At 46.3% G+C, this 23491-nt stretch overlaps 1 protein-coding gene across 1 annotated transcript in view; it reads right to left on the bottom strand.

The window, feature by feature from the left end:
• STK17A (serine/threonine kinase 17a) overlaps positions 1–23491 on the bottom strand; it is a 211402-nt gene that overhangs the window by 13008 nt on the left and 174903 nt on the right. The window contains exons 5-6 of the mRNA XM_069613308.1: positions 14964–15012; positions 14700–14879 (exon numbers count right to left, since the gene is read on the bottom strand). Coding sequence (XP_069469409.1) covers positions 14700–14879; positions 14964–15012 — 229 coding nt within the window. The remainder of the gene's footprint in view (positions 1–14699; positions 14880–14963; positions 15013–23491) is intronic.

The following is a 23491-nucleotide window of genomic DNA, read 5'->3' as shown; positions in this document are numbered from 1 at the left end:
AAATAAAAGATAAATCGCCATAAACTTACCTCGCTTGGTTGCTAAAATGCCCCGCTCCAGTTTGCTCTGCCCGTATGTGCGACGAGGCGCAGGAGCACCCCCTCGCACATACATACATGCAGTGCCCCAGCCAGCATTTCCAATGAGCTATGCAAGGCTGGCGAAGCAAAACACCCCCAGCGTTGCATGGCTCAGTGATCATATGCGGCTGGGGAAATGAACTGTCAAAGGCAAACAGTTTCCCTTTGACAGTTCAGGCAGCCCAGGAGCACCCTCAGCTAGAAAAAGCAGCTGAGGGAGTGCTCAGTGTTTCACTGGGCTGGGTGAGGTGGGCAGTATATATATATATTTTTTAATTTTACATTTCATGCTGGGCTCTGGCACCCCACAGTTTGAAGACCTCTGCCGTAGTCAAATGCTGCTATCCGTGTAGAGGAGCGGCAGGGGGGAGGCCGGCGAAGCGAAGTCCGGCAAGGCAGTCACGGTGCTGAAGGAAGTGGCGCCGGGGCACCCGGCTCACAGACGCTGCCGATGCAGGGGGGCCGCGGCCCGGACGGGAGGACCAGCGGGCTAAGGAAGACCTCCGCAAGATGCAGATGTGCAGGGGAGCAACCCCGTCGGCCACAGCAGCCTGGTGCGCCTCGCGGGCTCAGCGTCCCAGAGCAGCCCGCAGCACCACGCTCTCAGGTGGGTGAGAGCCGCGGTCGCAGGACCCGCGGGGCGGGGAGAGCGGGTAGCCGCAGCCGCAGGCAAAACTGGAGGAGTTAGTCAGGCGCCCAGTGCGCGTTCCGCGCTGAAACTTCGTGGGGATGCAGCAAAGAGGTTCCTAAAGGATCGTCGGCAGCGCCGCAAGGTGTAGGCAGCGTTATGAAAGGGAAAATGAGGATCAGTCGCTCTATCCGTCAGGAGCGTTATGCTTAGGCGGCCATCTTGCTTCGGCGCAACAGCGCCCCCCGACTTTTCTATTTTTCTAAATGTTTAATGAAAGGTGTCAAAACCTATGAAATAGAATCTAGCAGACCTGCATACACATTTTTAACAAGCTTCCTAGAACCAGAGGCTGCAAAAATGCCAGAAGTGAATTATAGAAGACATCTTTTACATAAATTACAAAATAATAAACTGTTGTGTAGTGGGTTTATGTTAAAATAACCCAATTTAACTAATCTTGTTAGAAAATAGTAGACATGTTAAAATTAAGGTACACCCTTGTGCACACAAGTACATCCTACAGCCTATCCTTGAATACCATTCATCAAAGGCAATGATGCTATAGTCGAAGGGTGTTTATGAAATTAATGATTTGCCATGCAAAACCCTTGCCCACACCGTCAATACCAGTTAATTTGCATATACACAATACTTTTGAAAGGAACCACTTTTGGTTTGCGTGCCATATAGCAGCACAGAGAATCCCCCACTGACAAACTTACAAGGACATGATCTGCCCCTACCAGACATTCTTTGGAGTCATATGCGGCAGACAGTAAAAACAACATTTTTAAAAAGATTTTTGGTTACTGAAAACGCATTTCATTTCTGTGTTTTTGCAGGATGTGTTTTTAGTTGGTGGGGTGAATGAATGCTAAACTAACACAGCTTTGTGTGGTGTTACAAACTATATAATAGAATTGTGCAAACAGTAGCCCATTTTTGTATGTATAAATTACTTCTTTATTACTACATTATAGATTTAATACAGTATAGATTTACCATCAAAGGGGAGGACAGCTGCCCCCAACCCCATGCCCGAAATGTTCCACTTTTGTCCACTACCTACACTTTCCCTTGTGAAACTAAAAAAAAAAAAATCTTGGGTTTTGGTCAGTTCAGCCAGATCGAATTTTTTGACCTTCGTTCGAGGTTTAAACTATGTGAATTGACCTCATGCCTATATTAAGACAGGAGAGTAGAAGCTTTAGACCTAGGATGTCCAACTCCAGGGCTCCAGAGTGGGAAACGGGTCTGGTTTTCAGTATACCCTTCATTAATATTCATGGGATAATTTGCAAACAATGTTTCTAAATGTATGCCCATTTATTCTCATGAATATTAATGAGGGATAACGTGAAACCAGTCAGGATTCCGGGCCACGAGGCCTGGAGATGGACAACTGGCTTTAAATAATCAATGGTTGACTTTGGAAAGAGGCAGAAGCAACACAGAATACTGGCCAATTAGGGAAAAGTGCAGGTTAGACCAGTATTAAATCAATAACCCCTAGGTAGAATTAGAGAATTACAGTAAAAGATTTGGGTGTTCGTAGGCACATAATTTGGAGGGGGAACCACACCAAGGCAGTATTAGTCGCACAAAAATTTTGTAGGAAGAGAAGGCTAACACAGAAAGAGCCACGCAAGCATTGTATAGGCAGGGGAAATCGCCACAGCAGTGTTGGGCACATGTGCATTTTGTAGGCAGAGAAGGCGGCCAAAGCAGGAAGTACTGCACACGCGACAGGTAAAGGTTTCTTGACAGTGTACTCATTCTACAATTTCTGACAGTAGTTCAGGGGGAATCAAGATGCGCTTCCTTGCAGTTGAAAAAAGAGGCTATGTGACAGCAGACTCCTCCTCCTGTCTGACTTGCTATTTGCACCTGGGTTCCCGCAAGACTTCTTTTGCGGGCGAACTGCAGACCAGATCGCCGATACCCATTTTCGACTCATGCCACTTGGGTAGTGATGACTATCGACCACAATTCTGCAAGGGCATCAGTGTGGCCACCTGCACTTGTTGAATTCGCTGTTAAAACCCTAACCTCCCCCCTGGCGAGCATGCAGTGTCAATGGGTATTTAACATGGTTAGGGCTATTGTCTCGGACCACAGGATATGCCTTATTGACAGACGTGTGAGAGGTTATTTTTATCCCCGAAGACTACAGCTGGAGGAAATACCCATCACACACCACATTCTTCAGAAGAGGACTTGAGTGAAAGCCATTTACGGTCAGTTACGATCACACAGACAGAGGGACACCTGGAAAGATGCCGACAGTACTATTTGTGTGCACTGCAAAACACATTTTAGTTTTCCTTTATCCTCAATTTATTTGGCTCTATTAACAAGTGCAGCCAACATAGGGGTGTCTGCCTCAATTTGTCTCTACCTACCAGCTGAGCGCTTCCTGCATTTTCTCTGGATTCTCCCAGCTGTCCATGTCTCTGCTTTTGAAGTTGACTGGGCAAAAAGGTAGTAAGAGGATAGGTTATTGCTGGAGCACGTGCTTCTCCATGGCATCTGCCAAAGCCATGAGATCCAGCTATGCGGACTGACGGGCAATGCAGACAATATGTGCCTGCATTCTTCAACACTTTCTCTCCTTTAGCCTGCTGAAATGGTGCACCCTGAACTCAATCACCACCAACAGGATGTCCCAGTGCTAGGGGTGGTAACGATGGTGACAGTGGGTCAGGCTGTGAGGGCCCGGTACAGGGGCCGGAAAAGGGGGTGCAGAATATGTGTGGGCTGGTCTAGAATGGGACGGTGAAGGTCACTTGCTACAGCGTGACCAGCACAAAATGAGTTATTCACCACTCCCTTGTTGCAACAGTCACTGCTGGAGCTCTGCGTGCCCAGACATGACCCTCTTTAAAGGACTATAGCACATGCCCCTTCTCCTGCTTAGTCTGCCCCCTTTTCAGGCACCGACACCCAATGACCAGGCGACTTTAAGCTCAGTCTCCTGTCGGTTCCATGTGATAATGTCCCCACAAAAAAAGTCCCCATGCAAGAATGGCGTGTTTTTTTTGCGGAGACATTGTCAGTGATTTTTTAGTTTTTTTTTTTGTTTTAAAGGGAGCGGGAGGACACATACGGGGACAATATTACCCGATGCCCTTCTGTGGGACTACTTCAACCTGAGATGTGGAGGTTGAAGTAGTCCAGCTCTTCACCTTCTTCGCCTGCCTAAAATACCCATTTGTGAAATGCGACAAGTGACAGACTGACAAATGAATTTATCATGACTCACAATGTGAAAGGGTTCTTTTGTTTTCATTTTACTTTTAAATGGTCGTAAGGGTGTAAAACTAGGGAAGATTAGAGAGCCTAAAAACGGCCAAGAACAGAGAAAAGGGGCCAAGGCAGGGTTCAAAGTAGATGAGAAATACAAACCACAGACAAAACGGGTTCAAATAGGAATAAAAAAAACACCACAAACGAACGCTTTCCAAAACCACCAATTTGTGAGTCTCTTCTGGCCACTCAGATGTCAGCAGTCAAACACTGGCCACTCAGATGTCAGCAGTCAAACACTGGCCACTCAGATGTCAGCAGTCAAACAAAACGCACAAATAAAGCAGGAAGGGAGCTAGTCCATTTAAAGCCCCAAGAAACTGTGTATAGGTGGCTCGAGTGCTCCAAGTGGCTGGTCAAAATGACGCTCTTTGTTTTGAGCCACCCAAATGGACAGTGACACTCGCGCGAAGTTTCGAGGCACGGTTTGACGCATCAGAAAATGCCACGGGAAAACCACGGCGCAGGTTGAATCTGCCAAGAAAGGCTCAAGCTTCATGCGGGGTACATTTACGGGCATTAGCCTTTACCCAGGAGGCTGCCTGTGATTTACGATTAATACACATTCAAAATGTCAAATACGCAATAACATTTTTAAATGGTCCTTTTTAGTTTAAGAGGGTTTATTTAAATATCATTTTTACCGTGGGGTATTCTTCCCGGGTTATTCTAACTGTATAGCGATGCAGCACCTCCTTGCTGCGAATGCTTATGCAAACGAGAGCACATGCTCCCCTTCAACACAAAGGAACAGACAACATACCTCATTCACACAGAATTGTGAAATGGCATTCCTACATTGGTTTACTCCTGGAGTCTGCATTGATCGAGGCCATCTACTGCGTAACGCTGTGCCATCACATATTATGGAAGTTGAGGAAATATCTGACACCAACGGTAGAGATTCTACATGACTACCCTACCAAACATGGCCCAAGACATCTATTAGACTCCACACAGCAGTATTTGAAAAGTTTTTTTTTAACGCTAGCAGTTTATCAAATATAAAATTCTAGCAAAAAGCCTCAGCACTGAAGCATTTCATTGTAAACAAGCGTGCAGGGACAAGATGATTGCCCATCATTTCTTTACCAAACTTTAGAGTGCTGCTAGGAGGAGAAGAAAGGGTCATACACATGGTTCCGAAAGCATCTCCTAAATACGTTTTTTTGGCCACAAAGGGAAACGTGCCTCAACATCAACGACCATAAACTGAACTACCTGCTGAAAACGTGAGCCTTCTTTTCCATGCACGCCGCCCTCTGCTATCATTTTGATGTCCCCTGAGAACATGCTCCTTTTCATCCCTTGGAACGTATATAAATGTCAGAAGCGCGCCTTGGATTCTCTCAATTTGTAATCGATGCTTGAAAAAAGCCTATACACACAGTTCCCAAGCCAATGTTCTTTGCATACCATTGCACTTGCCCGTTACAGTTATATCCATTGGAAATGCTGGCGTAGGGCATGCTCCTCAAGTGATCATAACATTTGGGTACATACTTTAATCAAGACGTGGTTATCAAGCTATTTATATTTGAACTGCAACCAGAGGTCCCCAGCAACTGACCATCACCTTTTTAAGCGGCTAAAATATAATAATTGGGGCAAAATTCTGAAGAGCACTGCTCAAAACAATAGCTAAATCACTATATTGGGAGGTTGTCCACAGGACCGCAGATCTTGGGCAGCGCTGTGCATCCCCACACATGTACCTTCACACATGCTCTTCCAAAACAAACTGCCAGTTCCTCATCAAGTTATTCAGATAAATAGTGGACTCTTACTGTTATTAGCAGGGTTGGTGGTCCAGGGCAGTCGTTGCGGGGGAGTGTGTATGGTGGAAAGGAGATGGACCCCGCTTACAATACACTGACATTTAAGTACTCATGTCCTGTCCCCGTTCTCCCATATTCATGGAAGCTTCCACAGCAATGTATCAAAACAGGAAGTTGGAAAGACCTTACACTTAGCCACATAAGTCTGGCCGAATTGAGCATTTGCCCTATAGCTTGCCGCCATCGAGTAATGAGAGCAGAAAGCAGACGCCCAGATGGCTGCTTTGAAGATAACCTCGATAGGTACATGTTTCTGAAAGGCCACGGAGGACGTTTAGACACTGATTGCAGATGCATGCATGCCCATGTATGCACACAGCATGCTAGAGAGAAGGCTTTGCGATGGTTCCCGAATGAACAAGCACTGCTGAAAACTGCAGACACCCTTCATTAATCCAGCGATAATCCTGGCCTTTTTTCTGTCCCTTCAGCATGTTTGGAAGCTGGAGGTTGTGTTGCCACATTTGTCTTCCCCTGAGAGCCGTAAGGAAGAGCGCAACAGTGCGGTCTAGTGATGGTGGTGAAGTAGGACCTGGTTTCTACTGGTGCACACAGGGGCACGCCAGTATTAAGGACTGGCAGTGAGCCTGCGCTGTACCAGTTCCTCCGATGACTTCTATTGCCAGCGGGTCCACTTTAAGTCTTGAGCCGGGAAGGATCCCAATACATGTCCAGTGACTGCAGAGGTTGTATTGGCAATAGCCACCTTTTGTTGCATGCCAATGTGCTTCTGCAGGTATGAATTGTTCTGGCTTAGATGTTTGCAGTGTCAGGGCATCTTGGCGCACTGGTACTGTCTGTGAGCAGGCCCTGGAGCCTATGATTGCTTTCAAGTGGTTTGGAGTGCTGGGGCTCTGGCACGACTAGCCCTATGATCTACTGTTCCTATGGAGGGCTACACTTGGCAGGTGCTGGTTCCCTGACGCAGTGTGGTGCTCCACAGTCTCTTTTCATTGTACCACTCCTGAAGGTAATACTGCTTCACCAGAGGCTCTTTGCTACAGTGAACTGGGATACATATCCAATCCATGAAACATCCCCTTTCTTCGGAGGAGCATACTATACGAATTAACACTTACTGCATACAGAGCCCTGGCAGTGTTTGCCTTTCTTATGAACTGGCTTTAAGTTGGACCTTTATCTGTCACCATCAGGAAGCATGACAAATCCCAATCTTGCCTTACATTCGATTAAAAAAAACACAAAGTTAGGTGGAGGGTCATACATGGCTGGCCTGCAGTGCACAGAGTATTCCACTTCGCCATAGGGTTAGATTGAGGAGATTAGGTAAAGTAATTCAGATACTGAAGGCATGGGAACTAAGTTGGAATCATTATCTTGCAAAGTTTACTTGGAGCAGCAACTAATTTATAAGCATAGGTCCTGTCTGTGGTTGAGGATAGAGCAGATTATCTTGAACACCATACTACCTTTACGACTGCTATGGAAAAATAGTAATCCATCCAAGCGTTGCAGGCAAAGAATGGAGGTTTGAAGATGTGGTCATGGTGTGCCAATATACGGGAGCTCAGGTTGCTGAATTTATGTGGCTGGAAGCAGGACAGTATATAGAGCTGTATTTAAGATCCCATTGACAAGGAGCAGCATTCATCCTTTTTTGTTGAGTATGCCCACCGTCCGCTAGGCCCCAAGCCAGTCCCTGATGCTCTCCCTATCATTGCGAAAGAAATCTAGAACCTTATGTATGATGATAAAATTTTGAGACTTGCGACTAAGAAAGGTGCTCTTCAATATCAGGGTTTGTCCAATGTCCATTGATGCCGACTTCACTTCAGCAGTGAAGGAATCTCTTGGTCCTTTGTTGAAGTGAAGCAACTATTGGGTGAAATGCAACTTCGAAATTCAATGTTGGATTCTGCAAGAGACTCTGCAATGTGAATGCAAATTGCATTTTCCAACTCTCCCAAAAAGGCAACTGTTTTGGACCATCAACTCCAGAGAAGGAACCAAGATTCCCCTTCTGGTACTCTGGTTTTCCACACTGTCTTCTTTATTCGACATCAGAGGCAGAGGATGACAAATTGGCTTCCTGTGTCATTGGTTCTATTTTCACTTACAAAAGTGGGGAGTGGCTTTGGTCTTAGGTGCTCTCTCAGATGGATCAAGTACAGATACTTTCCTGTCTCTATTTTGGTAAAGTGATTGGGGTGTAAGACAGCTCTATGGTCCCTCTGCAGGCAGTTGCCTCTTGTTTTTATGGCTGGTCACATTTGGGTGGGAGGGATGGGGGGGGCACTGGCTTAGTTATGAGTCAGTGGAGGTTTGGAAGTAGTGGTTTGCTGGCGGATGTCTTATTATTATCTGATCGTCTGCTGGTATGCCCTTATGCAATGGGCGCTGAAAATATCACCCTTGTCTTTGCTGCTGATGGTGGATAACACTGTTTTACCCATCATCCCAGATTTCTTACATAGAATAGCAGTGTCCTGGACCACCACATAAAGGGGAGCAAGGTTCTCTCAGACCTCTTGTCACCATATTAATCTGGTCTTTCTAAAAGAGCTAAAAGAGACACTTGACCACTTCTAGATAAGAGACTAAAGTCTCAGGTTCCCATTTCTACTTTTCGAATAAGACCAGTCACTGGAGATTGTGATCGATCAGTTGTTGAAATTTAAAAGAAATGGCACCTGATCCAAATTGTAGGTCGCAGTTGGTAGCCAGTTCTCTGGGAACCATTGATGACCTAATGGTCTACAACCGTTAATATTAAGACACTGAGTTTTACACTAATGCGTTTGGTCAGATGTTCAAATTTGTTTGTTGGAGCGCAGACATTGGCTGCTCAGGTGATAGGCCAGTCTAAGGAATCACTGCAGATCCGAGATATTTGGAGAGACGATCATACCGATGCTCAAGAATTTTCCTATTCTTTGGTTCATTTGGCCTGGAGAATAGATCTGGTGCTTAGGTCCAATGAGATTGCCCTGTGGCTTATGAGGGAGTGCACCTTCTATGCACTTTTTTGGATTACTGTACAGTTGTGGCTGAAGTGGTGGTGCCACTGTTTAAGCCTCATTGGTTCTATGTTGAAGGAAGATGCAGACATTCAACAAAGTACAAATGAGATTAAAGGATGGATCACTGATCCCTTACTTTCTCTGTATAGGTGCTTAACCATCTTTGAAGCAGATTGAGTTGTTTCTGGAAAGTGTTTTGCTATTGTGCCTAAAAGTGCACAAAAGGGAAGCTGTGATTAGCCCTATTAACAGCAATTGAAAGCTTTAGCCGTAGGAAATCTGACCCAGGTTGTTTTTCTGTAGATCTTTACAAGGTTTTTCTCAAATTGGTTTGTCACTCATCTTCTACCAATGTTTAAGAAGGCTTGGGAGTTAGGTTGGCTGCTGTAGTACAAGAGTGAAGTCTTAATAATTTTGTTTGAGATCATAAAAACAGGCAGATCGATGCCCCCTATTTCTTTGATAAATAAGGACTATAGAATGTGGTTGTATGTGAAAACGTCCCCAGGAAAATGTAGTCATGTGAACATGTAGCCAGCAAAAAGTTGTTCTAAAAAATGGAGTCCTTCAATAAAATCAATGCAAAGTGTAAAAAGGTTTCCAGTAATAAGGTTGCCAAGCAAGCTATTTTCAAATACACCAAGGTACATGCCTGTAACCCTAATGAAGGCTCAAAGCTATAATAAAACCCCTACACCATCACCCCAACAACCGTTCCTAAAACTTCCTGTAACTCTAATTACTACTCTGAACACTTAAAGAACACTAACACTTCAGCATGCTAAAGCTTTTTATTTGCATCTTCAATACAAAATCAATGGAAAATGAACAGAGACCCCAACTCCTACCTCATCACCAAGTCACCAAAATTAACAACCTTGTCCTAACCCAAACCCTTGCTCTAATCCTCACCTTAGCCTTACCCTAACTGCAACCAAGCTTACCCAAATGATTACTTTGCTCCAACCATTGTGTTTATCCTAACCCCATCCTACTTTAAACTTTAAACACTTACCTAAACCATTAGTCCAAGCCTTACAATAACCCCTGCCATAATACATACCCTGACACCTAATCTACTTTAACGACCAACTAAACCCAAACATCACCAGCCCTGCAGCAACCACCCTGACCCTAACTATTACCCTAATTCTAACCAAAATGTTTACTATAACCCCAACCCTTACCCTAAGCCATAGCCAAATCCGAAATCAGGCAATCGCAAGCCCACAAACCCTCCTTAACCGCAACTACCCTAGCAGCACTACATTTTTGGCTACTTTTCAGCCGCATATTTAGGACTGCTTTTTGCTTGCCTACTTTTTCACTGCAGAGGTATTTTCACCACAACTTTTTCAATGATTACATTTATGCTGGCAACATACCCTAGCAGCACTACATTTTTGGCTACTTTTCAGCCGCATATTTAGGACTGCTTTTTGCTTGCCTACTTATTCACTGCAGCAGTATTTTCACCACATCTTTTTCAATGACATTTATGCTGGCAACATTTTCACTGGCTACCTAGAATGTTTGCCAAGAATGTGACCAATAGATTGTCTCCTTGGGTGTCTAATGTTGCCCTTGCAGATCAGCCGGGACTTATCCAGAACATGTTCCTGCCCTATCATTTGAGGCGGCACATTAGAATTCCGCAACAGATCCAGCCATGCTAGATGCAGAGAAGGCATAAGATTCGGTCGAATTGTCTTTTCTATTCTCTGTTCTCCAATGAAAGGCATGCATGAGACATGTCTATGGTTAAATGCTTAAACTACTTTATTCAGCGCCGTCAGCCAGTCTGTACACATGGGTTTGTTTCTATTCCCTTTGGTGCAGAAAGTACTTGTCAGGGGTGTCCTCGCTCCTCTCTCCTATTTGCTGTTGTCATTGAAGTGCTTACTGTGGTCCTTGTGGAGGTCTATGAATATAAAGGACTTTCAATTTAATCTCAAAGTTGTACTGTAATCACATGCAGATGATTATTATTTATCAAGGACCCTAATATGAACGTCCCTTAATTTTCGATGAAGTGGAAAGATTTGCAATACATTCTGGTTCAGCGGATCAATAGGTATCAATTTGAATGACTTATGACAGTGGTGACTGTTCCATTCACGGCTCATGTACTGCATAGAGGAAGAAAGAATTCAAGATTTTAGGGATTTATCAGTGGCGATGTAGAGCTCCTTTTTTTAACCAAAACTACCAGGTGGTATTCAAGCAAAGTGTGATGGATTAAGTTACCACGGTCAATGATCGGTTAGATATGCCTTAAGAGATGGTGGTATGTTTGCCTGTTCCTAGATCTTTTTCTCAATATACTAATGTACCACAGACCTTTCTTTCACAACTGCATTGTTTACTTCTACATCTCATTTGGATGGGTTAAGACTAAATGCATCCTACTGGTTTGAGACCCTACTAGATCGTTTGCATCCATTTCTGGAAAGGGCTTTAGTTACACCTGATGATTTAATGGCAGCTTTAATTAGGTCTCGTGTGGTACTTGTCGCTCGTGAAACATACAGAGCTCGGGTTAGGCCAGAGGGGAGGTGTCAATTTGCCCCATTACTGTCAGATACCAACATGAAAAGCTTTTCAGGGCAGTTAAGGCAGATATCCATATTCTCTTAGTGGATGGGAGACTTTTGACCTTGGAAGAGTTCAAAAATCGAGGTGGTTTCTCTCCATTAGATGGTTGTGTACATTTCAGATGTAGGTATACTGTTACGGATCTCTGGACTAGATTCCCCCACCCAGCTGAGCAAGTTGGACCCCCTAGAACGTTGCCTATCTAAGCGCAGTGTGGGCATGCTTCTTTCTTGAATTTGTAAAGTCTCAGGAGGATGGCTCAGGGACAATGTGCTCTCCTTGGAAGCAGGACGACATGGAGAAACACAGGTTCGATCCCCGGGTCTGCACTTAGCAACCTCTGGGTACTAAGCGCGCTATAAATAACCTATCATATCATATCATATACCATGCTGGCGTGTGTGTCAAGTGGGTGCCATGGAGGTGTACCATGGTTCATGGATCAAGGATATCTAGGAATTACATTTGGGATATGGGATTAGTGATGATCAGTGGTCATTAGCAGACAAATCTGGGAGGTAACTTTGAACTACAGTCACAAAAAAATACTTATAATTTCTGCACAGGATGGATTGTATTGTACTACCTACTATAGATGTGCTAGGTGGGCAGCCATGAATGCAGGTTTCCTTCCCTTGGTGTGGTCTTGCATCCATAATTGGGATAGTGTGTTTAAACTATTCAGTGAGGTGGTAGGAGAGGCAATACATTGGTGGCTATTGGCCGATTAGCCACGAGTGGCTATTTTCTGTTCCAATGAAGATGTTGCATTCTGCAGTTTGAGAACAGGAACTTATTCTAAGCAGATTCTTACCCTCCTACGCCCACCAACAACACCGCCTCCCCCAAGACTTCAAGGACGAGTAATAAATGGCCCCTCTACCACTGTGGATTATTCTCATGTTAAGAAGACTGACTAGCGCTGAAATCCCTGCCAGTTGTCTATCCAATATGGTGAGTGGGCGGGTGGTGTTCCTTGTATCTATGTGGAGGGCATGAATTTTTTATCTGCTGTATTTTGCATCTATAATCACTATCAGGAAATGTTCACACCATGTGCACTTGTTTTTGATGGTAAATTGTGGGATTAGTTAGAATTATTTTTGTGTTTTTTTTCTGCATTGTTGAATAGTTAATTGGACCAATGCTGTATGGTCCAAGGCTTTTATTGGTTTATGAATTTGCATTTTATAAATAGTTTAAAAATGGTTTAAGAGTAAGGCTCAGTTTGTCAGTCATGGCTTGCAGGTCAAAAGCTGTGTAAAGTAACACTAGGGAGAGACTTAAAAATATTTATTTCCCTTTCAAGTTGTTTTAACGGCTGCAAAGACATTGCTCGGGCCATCAGCGATAGCAGGCAATGGCTTGAGGTGCAGCAACTAGTACTGTGAGCCAACCAGTACAGGCATCAAAGAACTACATGGTATACTTCAATACATGCTGAAAAAATACAAGTTGCACATTTGTTACACTATTTTTTCTTTTTTAAAATATGGATAAAAAGATGAGATGACAAAAAAATAAATGCTTGCCAGTCCACATGTAAAGAACAGCTTTGTTTATTTAGATGCTGCTTCCCTGTGGCCATGCATGGACTTAGCCAAGGCATCATCTGCTTCTCAGACTCCCTGTTCAGAAGATATGTATTGAGTGAGACCCCTCCAGTTTATCTTGATCCCCCCCCACCTTACCACAGACACTGTAGGCAGTGCCAGTGCCTAATGCACTGAGGGTGAGGAATTGGCATTCCAGACTATTGTTCTTTCAATAACCCGTTTTCTTTCTTTCTATTCTCGAACTTGCAAGTCCTGGATTTATATTGTGAAATCAGGGGAATCTAGTCCCAGATTGCAAAGAAAAAGTTGTACTTGACAAGGTGATCATAACTGGAATGAAGCATCTTGGCATGTATAGAACTTGCTGAGGGGGTAAGGGAAGGATAGGTGGCAGGAACTGCCAAATGAAAACTGATCTCCGGAGAGCCCTCTATCTTTCTTTCATATTGGCTTTTGACCCATGAACAGCGATTCAGGGGTTGCATGGCTAGCAGTTGGTTCTCCTGTCAGCACCATCTAAAACTGGTTTTGCGTCTGTCGTGGATTGTGAAGAGTTTCTTAGTTGGTGCATGGTTAATTAATTAGTAGACTTGAGCTGAGTGAGCCTTGATGAGACTACTGACAAGGACTTTATGGCTGTTTTTTTTCCCCAAAGACAGCCTGGTTGAAAGGACTGTTTATGGGGGCTTCAGTGATAGGTCTATCAAAAATGCTCCACCACCAAGTCATTCAAATGTGATTGCCTATGTTCTTTGTGTTTCATCATGGAAGATTGCTTGACCTTGCAGTCTTTTATATTCCAAGGGTGGTAGTACAGTTGATAATCATTGGTGCAATTTCCTGGAACAGGCATTTGCCTTTATCCCTCTTCGTCCCTTGGATACCTACCATATGGGCGACGGGAAGGGGAAATTAAGGCCAAAATGGTAAGAGTAAGGTAAATGAAAGATTGAACTCTTCTTGAGTGGGTATTCTTTCATTAAAACAACCCCTTTCCAAAACCGTTGGACACAGTTTAAGATGATTCCTCCTCCCTGGCCCTCAATGGACAGACAAGGCCCCTCAATAAGAAACATGAGAATTTGCCTTTGTAGATCTAATGGATTCACGAGAAAACCTCTAGCAAATGGTGCAGTCACTACAGGAAAGGTCAGGATAAAGGCATTATACGAAGCCCTCATGAGCGAGGCTTTCAAACAGATGTTTATCTACCACTCTTCCAACAACCCTGAAAGGAATTCCTTCAGTGAAGAAACAATATTTTCAGTCAATTGTTAACAAAAAACTGCAAAAAGGTGTGCCTGCAGCATAATTTACAGATGAAACTAAATAACCTTTTGAGAAAAGTCAAGGAAAGTTAAAGTAAAATTGGAGCGTAGCATGGGGACTGGCATGCTGCACAGGATGCGGGGTGAAAAGAAAATCTGAAAACCACCTCGGCAAGGCAGTCTGCAACCTATGCCCTCATCATTAGTCAGCAGAAAAAAGGGTCTGCATTAGGTGGAATGGTTAACATTGTAAAGTATTTTAACATTTCTATGCATTTACAGTTAATGAGAGCCCAACACTACAAATACTAAATCTTCTGCAGATTACACTGACAACATACATTTTTTTAGGCTTACTACTACCTTCAGCCACCATCGCAAAAAAAGAAAATATTTAAAAAGGTATTGCGAAAAACAATTATATTTATTAACGGTCATACTTACTGAGGTTTCTTAACTAGAAGAGTTTTGATGAAGTCAACTGCCAACTCTGAGATGCCATCAAAGTCTTCCTCGGAGTAACTTAAATTTAATTGAGAAATGTTTAGGAATGTTTGCTGCTTGTCGTCGCCCAAGAAAGGTGATGATCCTGTGAGCATTACATATGCCAGCACGCCAATGCTCCTATAGGAAAACAAATATGAATAATGTATCACTGTCCATCACAAGTAAGAAATGGCTAGGGCACAATTTGCAGGTTTTACCTACCACATGTCGGTTGATGTGCTGATTGGTTCATAATTAAGGATTTCAGGAGCTAAATAAAAATAGAAAACGATTATTGTGCGCATATTTGGGCATCAAATGAAACCTTATGTGCCAAAAACCACCACCCACTTCCTTCATCATCTCAAATACTATAGAAACTTAAGGTTCGAGCACTTTCAAGTAGCCATGTGGAGAGGCTACTGGCTTACTGGAATCGCAATGCTCATCTGGAGAACATTTGAACTAATAAAGCAAACGCAGATTACACTGTACTGTACTGTACTGCCTTTCTGTGAATCCAAAGCACAAGAACTGTTGGTGCATTTTGGAAACGAAACTCCCAAAAGAAGTAGTTTATTGGAGTCTTCTGATGAATGGGATGACTCTTTGGTGCCCGGTCACAAGAAAACAGTAGCTATCCATTCTGGGTGACTTCATCACACGTGTAGCTTATTTCCACCGGTCCAACACTTTTCCAAACATGGTTAAGTAAACTTGTGCTTTGTTTGTTACGTTATTAATATTTCCTAAAATCTGACAGGGTGCATAAAGAATTAGAAAACTGCTCCTTTATGGCTGCAAAACATCCTGCACCCCCCCACCCCACTTCAGCTCTGGCCCCTCAGTTCCATTTCGGTCTCCACCATGGAGACCACTGCTTTCTACAGGGCAAGGAAAGATGGGCGAGCCAACTAGCACTGTGATATAGATAGTTATCTTGGAGAGTTACCCTCACAGAAAATGAACCTTCCTTCACCATGAATACCTGCAATGCAACCATGGGGGCACTAGCTTCTCCCAAACCGATTTTTCCTTACTTGCAAATATGGTTTAGTGTCAGTACCCATGCAGTAGAGCTTTGAAAATACTGGTCTTGGTATTTCGGAAATTACAACACTGCATAGCCATGGTGTTGTGAAGGCTTTATCTCTTATAGAGGGGACCAGTGGCATTGGTGGAAGAGGGCCATTAGCCATTTGGTGACATGACAGTATACATGAAGCGATTCCTCTTCCAAGTCAGCCTCGATGTTAAGAACCCCTTGCCCAGAGGCAAAGTTGCAATATTAAATTGAGAAAGCATGATAAATCCTTCACAACTTAAGAACAGCATTTGGTTGTAAAGCTAATGTATCCCAATGAATAGCCATACAAATAGCGTTAAGGACAGTAATTCTTACTGATTTTACAGCAAGAAGAACAAGTTACTCTCTTACCTGGTAACGTTCTTTCGATGGGATGGTCCGACGACGTATTCCATATATATGACAGACTCCTAAAGCAGTACCAGCGTAAGGAGATGGGAAAAGAATTTAGAATACAGAAATTTAGATAGAATGCCCAATCAAAATGCAGAGTAAAGGACCACCTTGCCAAAGGCCAGATCCTGGCCATGGATAGAATCTAGGGAGTAGTGTCGTACAAAAGTATGGACCGAAGCCCATGTGGCTGCTTCACAGATGTTACGAATAGGAACACCCCTCTGCAGGGCAGTAGAGGCAGCCATACCCCTAGTAGAATGGGCCCGCAAGCCTGCCGGAGGGTCCTTACCCGCGAAGCGCTAACATTCAGAAATTGCCGAGATAATCCATCTAGACAAAGTCTGCTTATTAACAGCTTGTCCCAAACGCCTTCCAGCGTAACCAATAAATAGCTGATCGTCCACTCTGACCCAGGACATGCGTGAAATGTAGAAGCTTAAAGCTCTCCTAGGATCCAACCTATGGAGCCTCTCCTCTTCCTTACCAGGATGTGGAGGAGGATAAAATGCCAGAAGAATAACCTTCTGGCTTAAATGAAATTCCGACAACACCTTCGGAAGAAAGGAAGGACGAACTCTAAGGACAACCCTGTCCTTCTGAAACACAGTGAAGGGTGGCTTAACTGAAAGTGCCTGCAACTCACTCTGCGAACGTAAGCGACCACAACTAAAAATACAGTTTTAAGTGTTAGCAGTCTCAAAGGACAAGAATGTAAAGGCTCAAACGGAGCACCCATTAGGAATTTTAGAACAAGGTTCGAATCCCAACCCGGCACCTGGAAAGGTGATGACGGGAACACGTTAGTGAGCCCTTTGAGAAACTGAGAAATAAAAAGAATTTTGAAATAAGAACACTCCTCAGACGAGCGCTTAAAGATGGACAGCGCCGCCAGGTAACCTTTAATGGTACCCACTTGCAAGCCCTTGTGGGCTAACGAAAGCAAAAAAGACAGAACCACAGGAATGTCACATGAAAAAGGATCCACATTCTTCACCCTGCACCAATCGCAGAACTTTCTCCAATGGCAACGGTACAGGGACTTTGTTGCCGGCCGTCTGGCCGAAAGCAACACCTCCATCACGTCTTCAGGGAGGTCCCAATCCTTGTACCTCAACCTTTCAGAAGCCAAGCGTGAAGGTTGAGGGATCTGCCCTTTGGATGGAGAACCTGACCCTCCCCCTCCCGTAAGAGCAGATCGTCTCGGTAGCGAAGACGGCGTGGAGGGCAGATGGACAAGTCGAGAAGGTCTGGGTACCACGTCCTCCAGGCCCATGCCGAAGCAATGCGGATCATCCGGGAACCGAACCTCCGTAACCTCCGCAGCACTTGCGGGATGACGGGGACTGGAAGAAACGCATACAGCAGTGGGAAGGACCACTCCACCACGAACGCGTCTCCTAAGGCTCCTCTTGGAGGAAATTCCCGCGAGCAGAACCTTTCGCACTTCCGGTTGACACTGGAGGCAAAGAGATCCACTTGAGGGGTCCCCCAAAGGGCGAAGATCTCCAGGAGAATCTCCTGAGCCAACTCCCACTCGTGAGAGATTGCGCCCTGCCTGCTCAGATCGTCCGCCATCTCGTTTTCGTCTCTGGACAGCTGAACTGCCGAGATCGAAATTTCCTGCTGGATGGCCCAGAAACAGAGCTGCATCGCCACCCTGCACAGAAGAAGTGACCCTCCCCCCCCCCCCCCGCCTTTTTTGTTGAGGTAGTGCATGGCCACTGTGTTGTCCATCAGAATCAGGACATTCTTTCCTCACACAGTCGGCAGAAAAGCCTTCAGGGCAAGCCTGACGGCCCTCAGCTCCAACAGATTGATATGGAGTCTGGACTCCGGAGACCAACGACCGCTGACTGTCAACTCGTTGGCATGAGCTCCCCATCCCATGAGGGGTGCGTCCGTCGCAATCGTCACCTCCGGCCAGGGTAGCCAAAATGGAGCCCCCCCTCATCAGATTGCCTTCGACGGCCCACCACAGAAGGTCCTGGGCGACCGAGGGCGGCACCTGAATGGGGTCTGTGACCACTGCATCTTGGGAGCCCATTGCAGAAATCTCATCCGCAACCTGGCCTCTGGCACCAGAAGAATGCAGGATGCCATGAGGCCGAGCAACCTCAAGAACACGAACGCTGGGAGACTCTGGGCATGTTGAAACTTATGCACCATCTGCTGAATGTGATGAGCCCTCACCTGGGGAGGGAAACACTGCCCCAGGGATGTGTCGAGCACTGCTCCGATGTACTGGAGCCGCTGAGTTGGCGTCAAGTGGGACTTCTTTAAGTTGAGGGAGAAGCCCAGCTTGTGAAGGGAGTGGCAGGTGACTGACAGATGATCACCACCACCAGGAGCTTGGTGAAGACCCTCGGGGCGGAGGTCAATCCGAACGGCAGGACCCGAAACTGAAAATGCAAGTCACCAACCGCGAACCTAAGGTACGTCTTGTGCTTGGGATGGATCGGCACATGAAAATAAGCATCCTTAAGGTCTAGAGACACCAACCAGTCCTGAAGTTGAAGGGCCTGGAGGACTTGAGAGAGTGTAACCATCTTGAACTTGTCCTTCCTGAGGAGCTTGTTAAAACCGCGTAAGTCCATTATGGGTCTCAATCCCCAGTCTTTCTTCGAAATCAAAAAATAAGGGGAATATCATCCCTTGTTCCTCTCCGCTAAAGGCACCATTTCTAGGGTGCCTTTCTCCAGCAGGGATTGTATGCCCTGCGCAAGGAGCGGATCCGGACTCTTCAAAGAGATTCCCTGGTGGATTGTCATGAGGCCTCTGCCGGAAAGGAAGACAGTAGCCGTGGGCTATGCACCCGAGAACCCACACATCTGAAGTAATGGCACGCCACTCTACAAGAGGCTGCGCCAGCCTTCCCCCAACCGGCGAACCATGGGATATGGCCTCATGACTGAGCTGAAGAGGCTGCGGCAGTGCCTGAGGGCGAAGAGGCAACTGCCCGAGCGGCCTTGGCACCTCAAGTACCCTGTTTTCCACCTCTGGCACTCCTAAAATGGCCCCTTTGACTTGCAGCTCATCTCGATTTACTAAAGGATGAGTAATATCGAAAGGAACCTCCCCTCCATTGCTGTCCCCTATGACAAAAAGGCGGAGGTTGGCGAACTGCAGCGCTCAACGACTTTGCTGCAGCTTTGGAGGTCTGCAACCTCTCAAGGCTCTCGTCAGCCTTGCTGCCAAAATGATGTTCACCATCAAAGGGCATGTTGAGGAGCCGGGCTTGCACATCAGGAGCAAACCCCGACTTCCGCAACCAAGCAAACCTGCGTATTACGGTGCTCACTGCCATGAACCGGCTGGCGCAATCTACCATGTCCAGACCTGACTGAACGGACTCACACATGGCATCCTTGCCATCCTGCACGATAGCAAGAAAACCATCCCGTTCCTCCCCGTTCGGGAATATGTTCAGCCGCTAAGGAAACACAGTTCCAAAGAGTGTGCATGAAACGTGACAAAACTCTTTCTTCGCCCAGCTATCAAAACGTTTGTCGTCCCTATCAGGAGGGATGGTAGGGTACGACGCCTGCTTTGCTGGGGCCGTAGCCGCCTGCACCACCAAACTCTCCGGAGTGGGGTGCATGGTCAAGTAGCAGGGGTCGCCACTGGATGGGTGGTATTTCTTCGGCAAGGACTTGCTCACTGCCGGGAGACTCTCCGGAGAAGTCCAAGCCACAGCCACCCTTCTCTGCAAGGCCATATGGAATGGCAACACCGGGTCAGTCGGTGGACCTTGGTCGAGGATATCAGTCAGGTCATCCTGCTGAAAATCCCCAGGTGGCGCAGACCACCCCAAGTAATCTTTCACCCTCGACATAAGGCGCCAGCACGATGGCTCGGCGTGCGTGCCAGGCTCAGGCCTACCGAACTCCACCTCCGGAGAGGTGTCCAGACCACTGGCGTTGTGCAAAGACTGACGCAGGTCTTCAAGCTGGCTATGACCAGAAAGGGGGTCATCAGGAACCTCTGCAGGAACCTCACCTTCCTCAGACCCTTCATATCCACCTCAAATATAATCCAGAGGCTGGAAAGAGGGCACAGAAAAAGGGACAAAGACATTTTTTGCCTTGGCCAGAGCCTTTCTGGGGGGTTCCACCGTGCCATGGGGTACCTCCGACAAAGCAGCTTCGACGGCGTCGACACAGGCCTCGAGGGCGGCGCCCTGAGAGTGTCCTTCGACAGCCTGGGCGCTGATGGCGTCAACGGCTTCCTCGGAGGCGGTGCTTCGAGAGAGTCCCTCGACGACCTTGGCGCCGAAGGTCGTCGACGTCTTCTTCGAAGACTTCGCAGGCTCTCGCGGTCTCGGGGCGTTGAGGACCGGGATCTGGAACAGGCATGCCTAGAGCGACCATCCTTGTCCGACCGGGACCTCGAAGGCGCTCGGTGGTCGTGACGACCGCTCGAGCCCGAAGGAGTATGAGCGGTGTCTCTAGCACGGTCACGGCCGGCGTCTTTCGACGACGCGGATGGACCGGAGTCCTGCGACTGAAAAATCGCCATCATCTCCTTTCGGAAGGAATCCCATTCCTCAGGAGTGGAATGCTTGTTGGGACAAGCAACCCGCCGACGGGCGAAGTCCTCAGACGAGGACGGGGAAGACGACCGTTGCCGGTGCTTCCGTGAGTGCCTCAAAGAGGCAGAAGAATGGCGGGACCGACTCCTGGACCGAGACCCCCCAGACCTATGGTGACGATGCGGAGAGTCGCCCCTCGAATTGTCAGTCGAAAGGCCGGCGGACCTCGACTTCCAGGGCTTGGCCACCTTACCTGCAGAAAGCTTCCTCTTTCGCTCCTGCAAGGCCTTCGAAGTAACCGACTGGCAGTCCACACAGTCATCCATATCGTGGTCCTCCCCGAGGCACTAGAGGCAAGCGTTGTGCGTGTCAGTCAGTGACATCTTGGACCCGCAGTCCCGACACTTCTTAAAACCGGGCCGCGGGGTAGAAGAAGATGAAGACATGAGATATACTTCACAAACGAATAGGTTCGAGCAACCGAAAGAACAGAACTCAGAAGAGTCGAGGCGCGCCGACATCTCTGAAGCGAACACGTTCGCGGAAAAAACGGAACTGAGGCTACGGGCGTCGTGCATCCTACTTATAACATCCAGTGATGTTGGCTCGATGGAGGCCCTCGAGGACAGCGTATCGACGTCATCGACGCAGGACGTAGACAGATTTTCCGAAGCAGCACAGCTGTGGTGATTACCGTCATAGATATGGAATACGTCGGAGGACCCAATCCCCTCGAAATTACAGTTTCAATTAAATAAATCTCCAGTCTGATTTGTGTATAGGTTCAAATGGAGGTCACATTAATTAGGAGAGTACTTGTTTTAATCCAATGCTGTCAAAGGCTGTATTATTGGAGGGGTCGGGATCCCCCGGTACATGTATCACTGTTGAGGTCAATTGGAATTTGGGAGCCCAGAGTCACAGGGTTGGGCCCTACTTCAAGTGTGATCTAAATCCCCATCCCCCCCAGGCCAGTCAGCTGATGCCACTGATCGACGAAACGCTCTTGAGTGGCCCCATACAGAAAAATGTGAGACACTATTGGGCCTTGCTTGATTTCTACTGCTCACATACTAAAGTTGTTAGCTTTGCTCTGAAGGAAAGGTGCCCCCATTTCTATTGTCTAGAATGGCACCTAAGCAAGTGAGTTGTTTACTTAAAACTGGAGGAGACTTGTCAAAATGTACTGATGGGTCTAGGTGTTCAGGATTTGTGCATGAATGCCAACTATGTTCCTTTATGGGTGCTAGATTGTACTGACTTATCGTCCAACAATGAATAAACATATATGACATTGTTTTCTCAAATTAGATGCCGTCACAGGCATACTTTAGGAAACCATTGTGGGTTTGATTTGTGGTTGCATGACAGGGCATACAACTGGAATGGCTGATCGTCTACCAAAAAATTTAGGCATTTTCTGTGGAGTTGACAAACTGGAATGTGAGAATAAGCATTTTCTAAATTGATGGCACATTGCCAATCCAATCCCAAATCTAGATTGTTGGCATTACCTATTGAAGCGCTAATATTCAGCAGAGTGGTGAGCAGTTGCCTGCAGTTAGCGACGTGGGTGGCATGTGCATAGAAAGCAGCACAGTCCGTGAAGGGCAAAAACTAAGCAGTAAGCCCACTTTACACATCGACATTCAACCAGCAGCAGCGAGTTCTGATGGGCTCGTTCTTTTCTTCCCTCTCCTTTACTTTGAAAAGCAATTCTCACCAATAGGAAATTGCAGGACGCCCACGCTCCCGCAGACAGCTAACATTTTGCATGTTGGAAAGCAGTGGCTACTTACGGGGACTATGGAGTTTTTCCACACAGAGTACGTCAGGGGAAGTGTCACAGGGCTTTAAACCGGCACTGAACTTTAATTGAGTCTATTAAGACATATTCACATTCATTCATCACAGAGCAAGGCACTCAGAACGCATGGTCCAAGGAGCCTCTCTAAAAGGATGGACTATACGATCCACGAACAAATGCTGGAAATGGCTAGAGAACTTTCTCTCCCGACTTCGCCGCAAGAGGAACAAAGCCATAAGCACACCTCTGACCGACAGCCCCTAACCACAGAAGTTGCAATGGGGTTAAAGAAAAGGTCTATTTTCGATGGAGCAGCCACAGAGGAAAGCACAGACGGCGGGAGTACTCTCGCCATTAGGTATTGGTACTAACTTGATCACAAACTCAGTCACTGACGCCAATAGGTTGAAGACGGTGGCCTCTCTAGAAAAGGGGAGACCTCTGGGGCTCAACTACTCTCCATATTTTTATACGGACGAGGATGGTGAGATAAGGGAGGCCTCAATCTCATGTTTCCACTCCCCATCTGGTGCCGAGAAACGTGGAGTACACCATACTAAATGAAGAAAAAGATGTCTGGGGAAAACGCACAGGCAGCCTTGATCACCCTGAATCAAGTGATCTCAACATGTGCTTCCTTATATGAGCACATGTGAGAATGCATACAATTGCATTAGGAGCAATGCAAAATAAGTTGGAGATTTGGACAAACACATGGAGCTGAAGGGCTTCTTGCAATCTCATATGCAGAACGCAGGGTTCGAAATTGCAAGGAGCTGGGAGCCATTTAGCTTCTGGTTATAGCCAAGGGGAGACTGGTTAGATTGAAACCAACAGCTACCAGGAGATACATTGGACTCGCCAGGCCAGCAGTGCCTTTCAAACATTAGCTATGTGATATTAACTGCGTAGGTTTGGAAATGTGTAGAAAA

The sequence above is a fragment of the Ambystoma mexicanum genome, chromosome 5p, assembly GCF_040938575.1.
Source record: "Ambystoma mexicanum isolate Mex_15411 chromosome 5p, UKY_AmexF1_1, whole genome shotgun sequence".
NCBI classification, from domain to species: domain Eukaryota; kingdom Metazoa; phylum Chordata; class Amphibia; order Caudata; family Ambystomatidae; genus Ambystoma; species Ambystoma mexicanum.
This window is presented reverse-complemented; position numbering and strand designations above follow the sequence as displayed.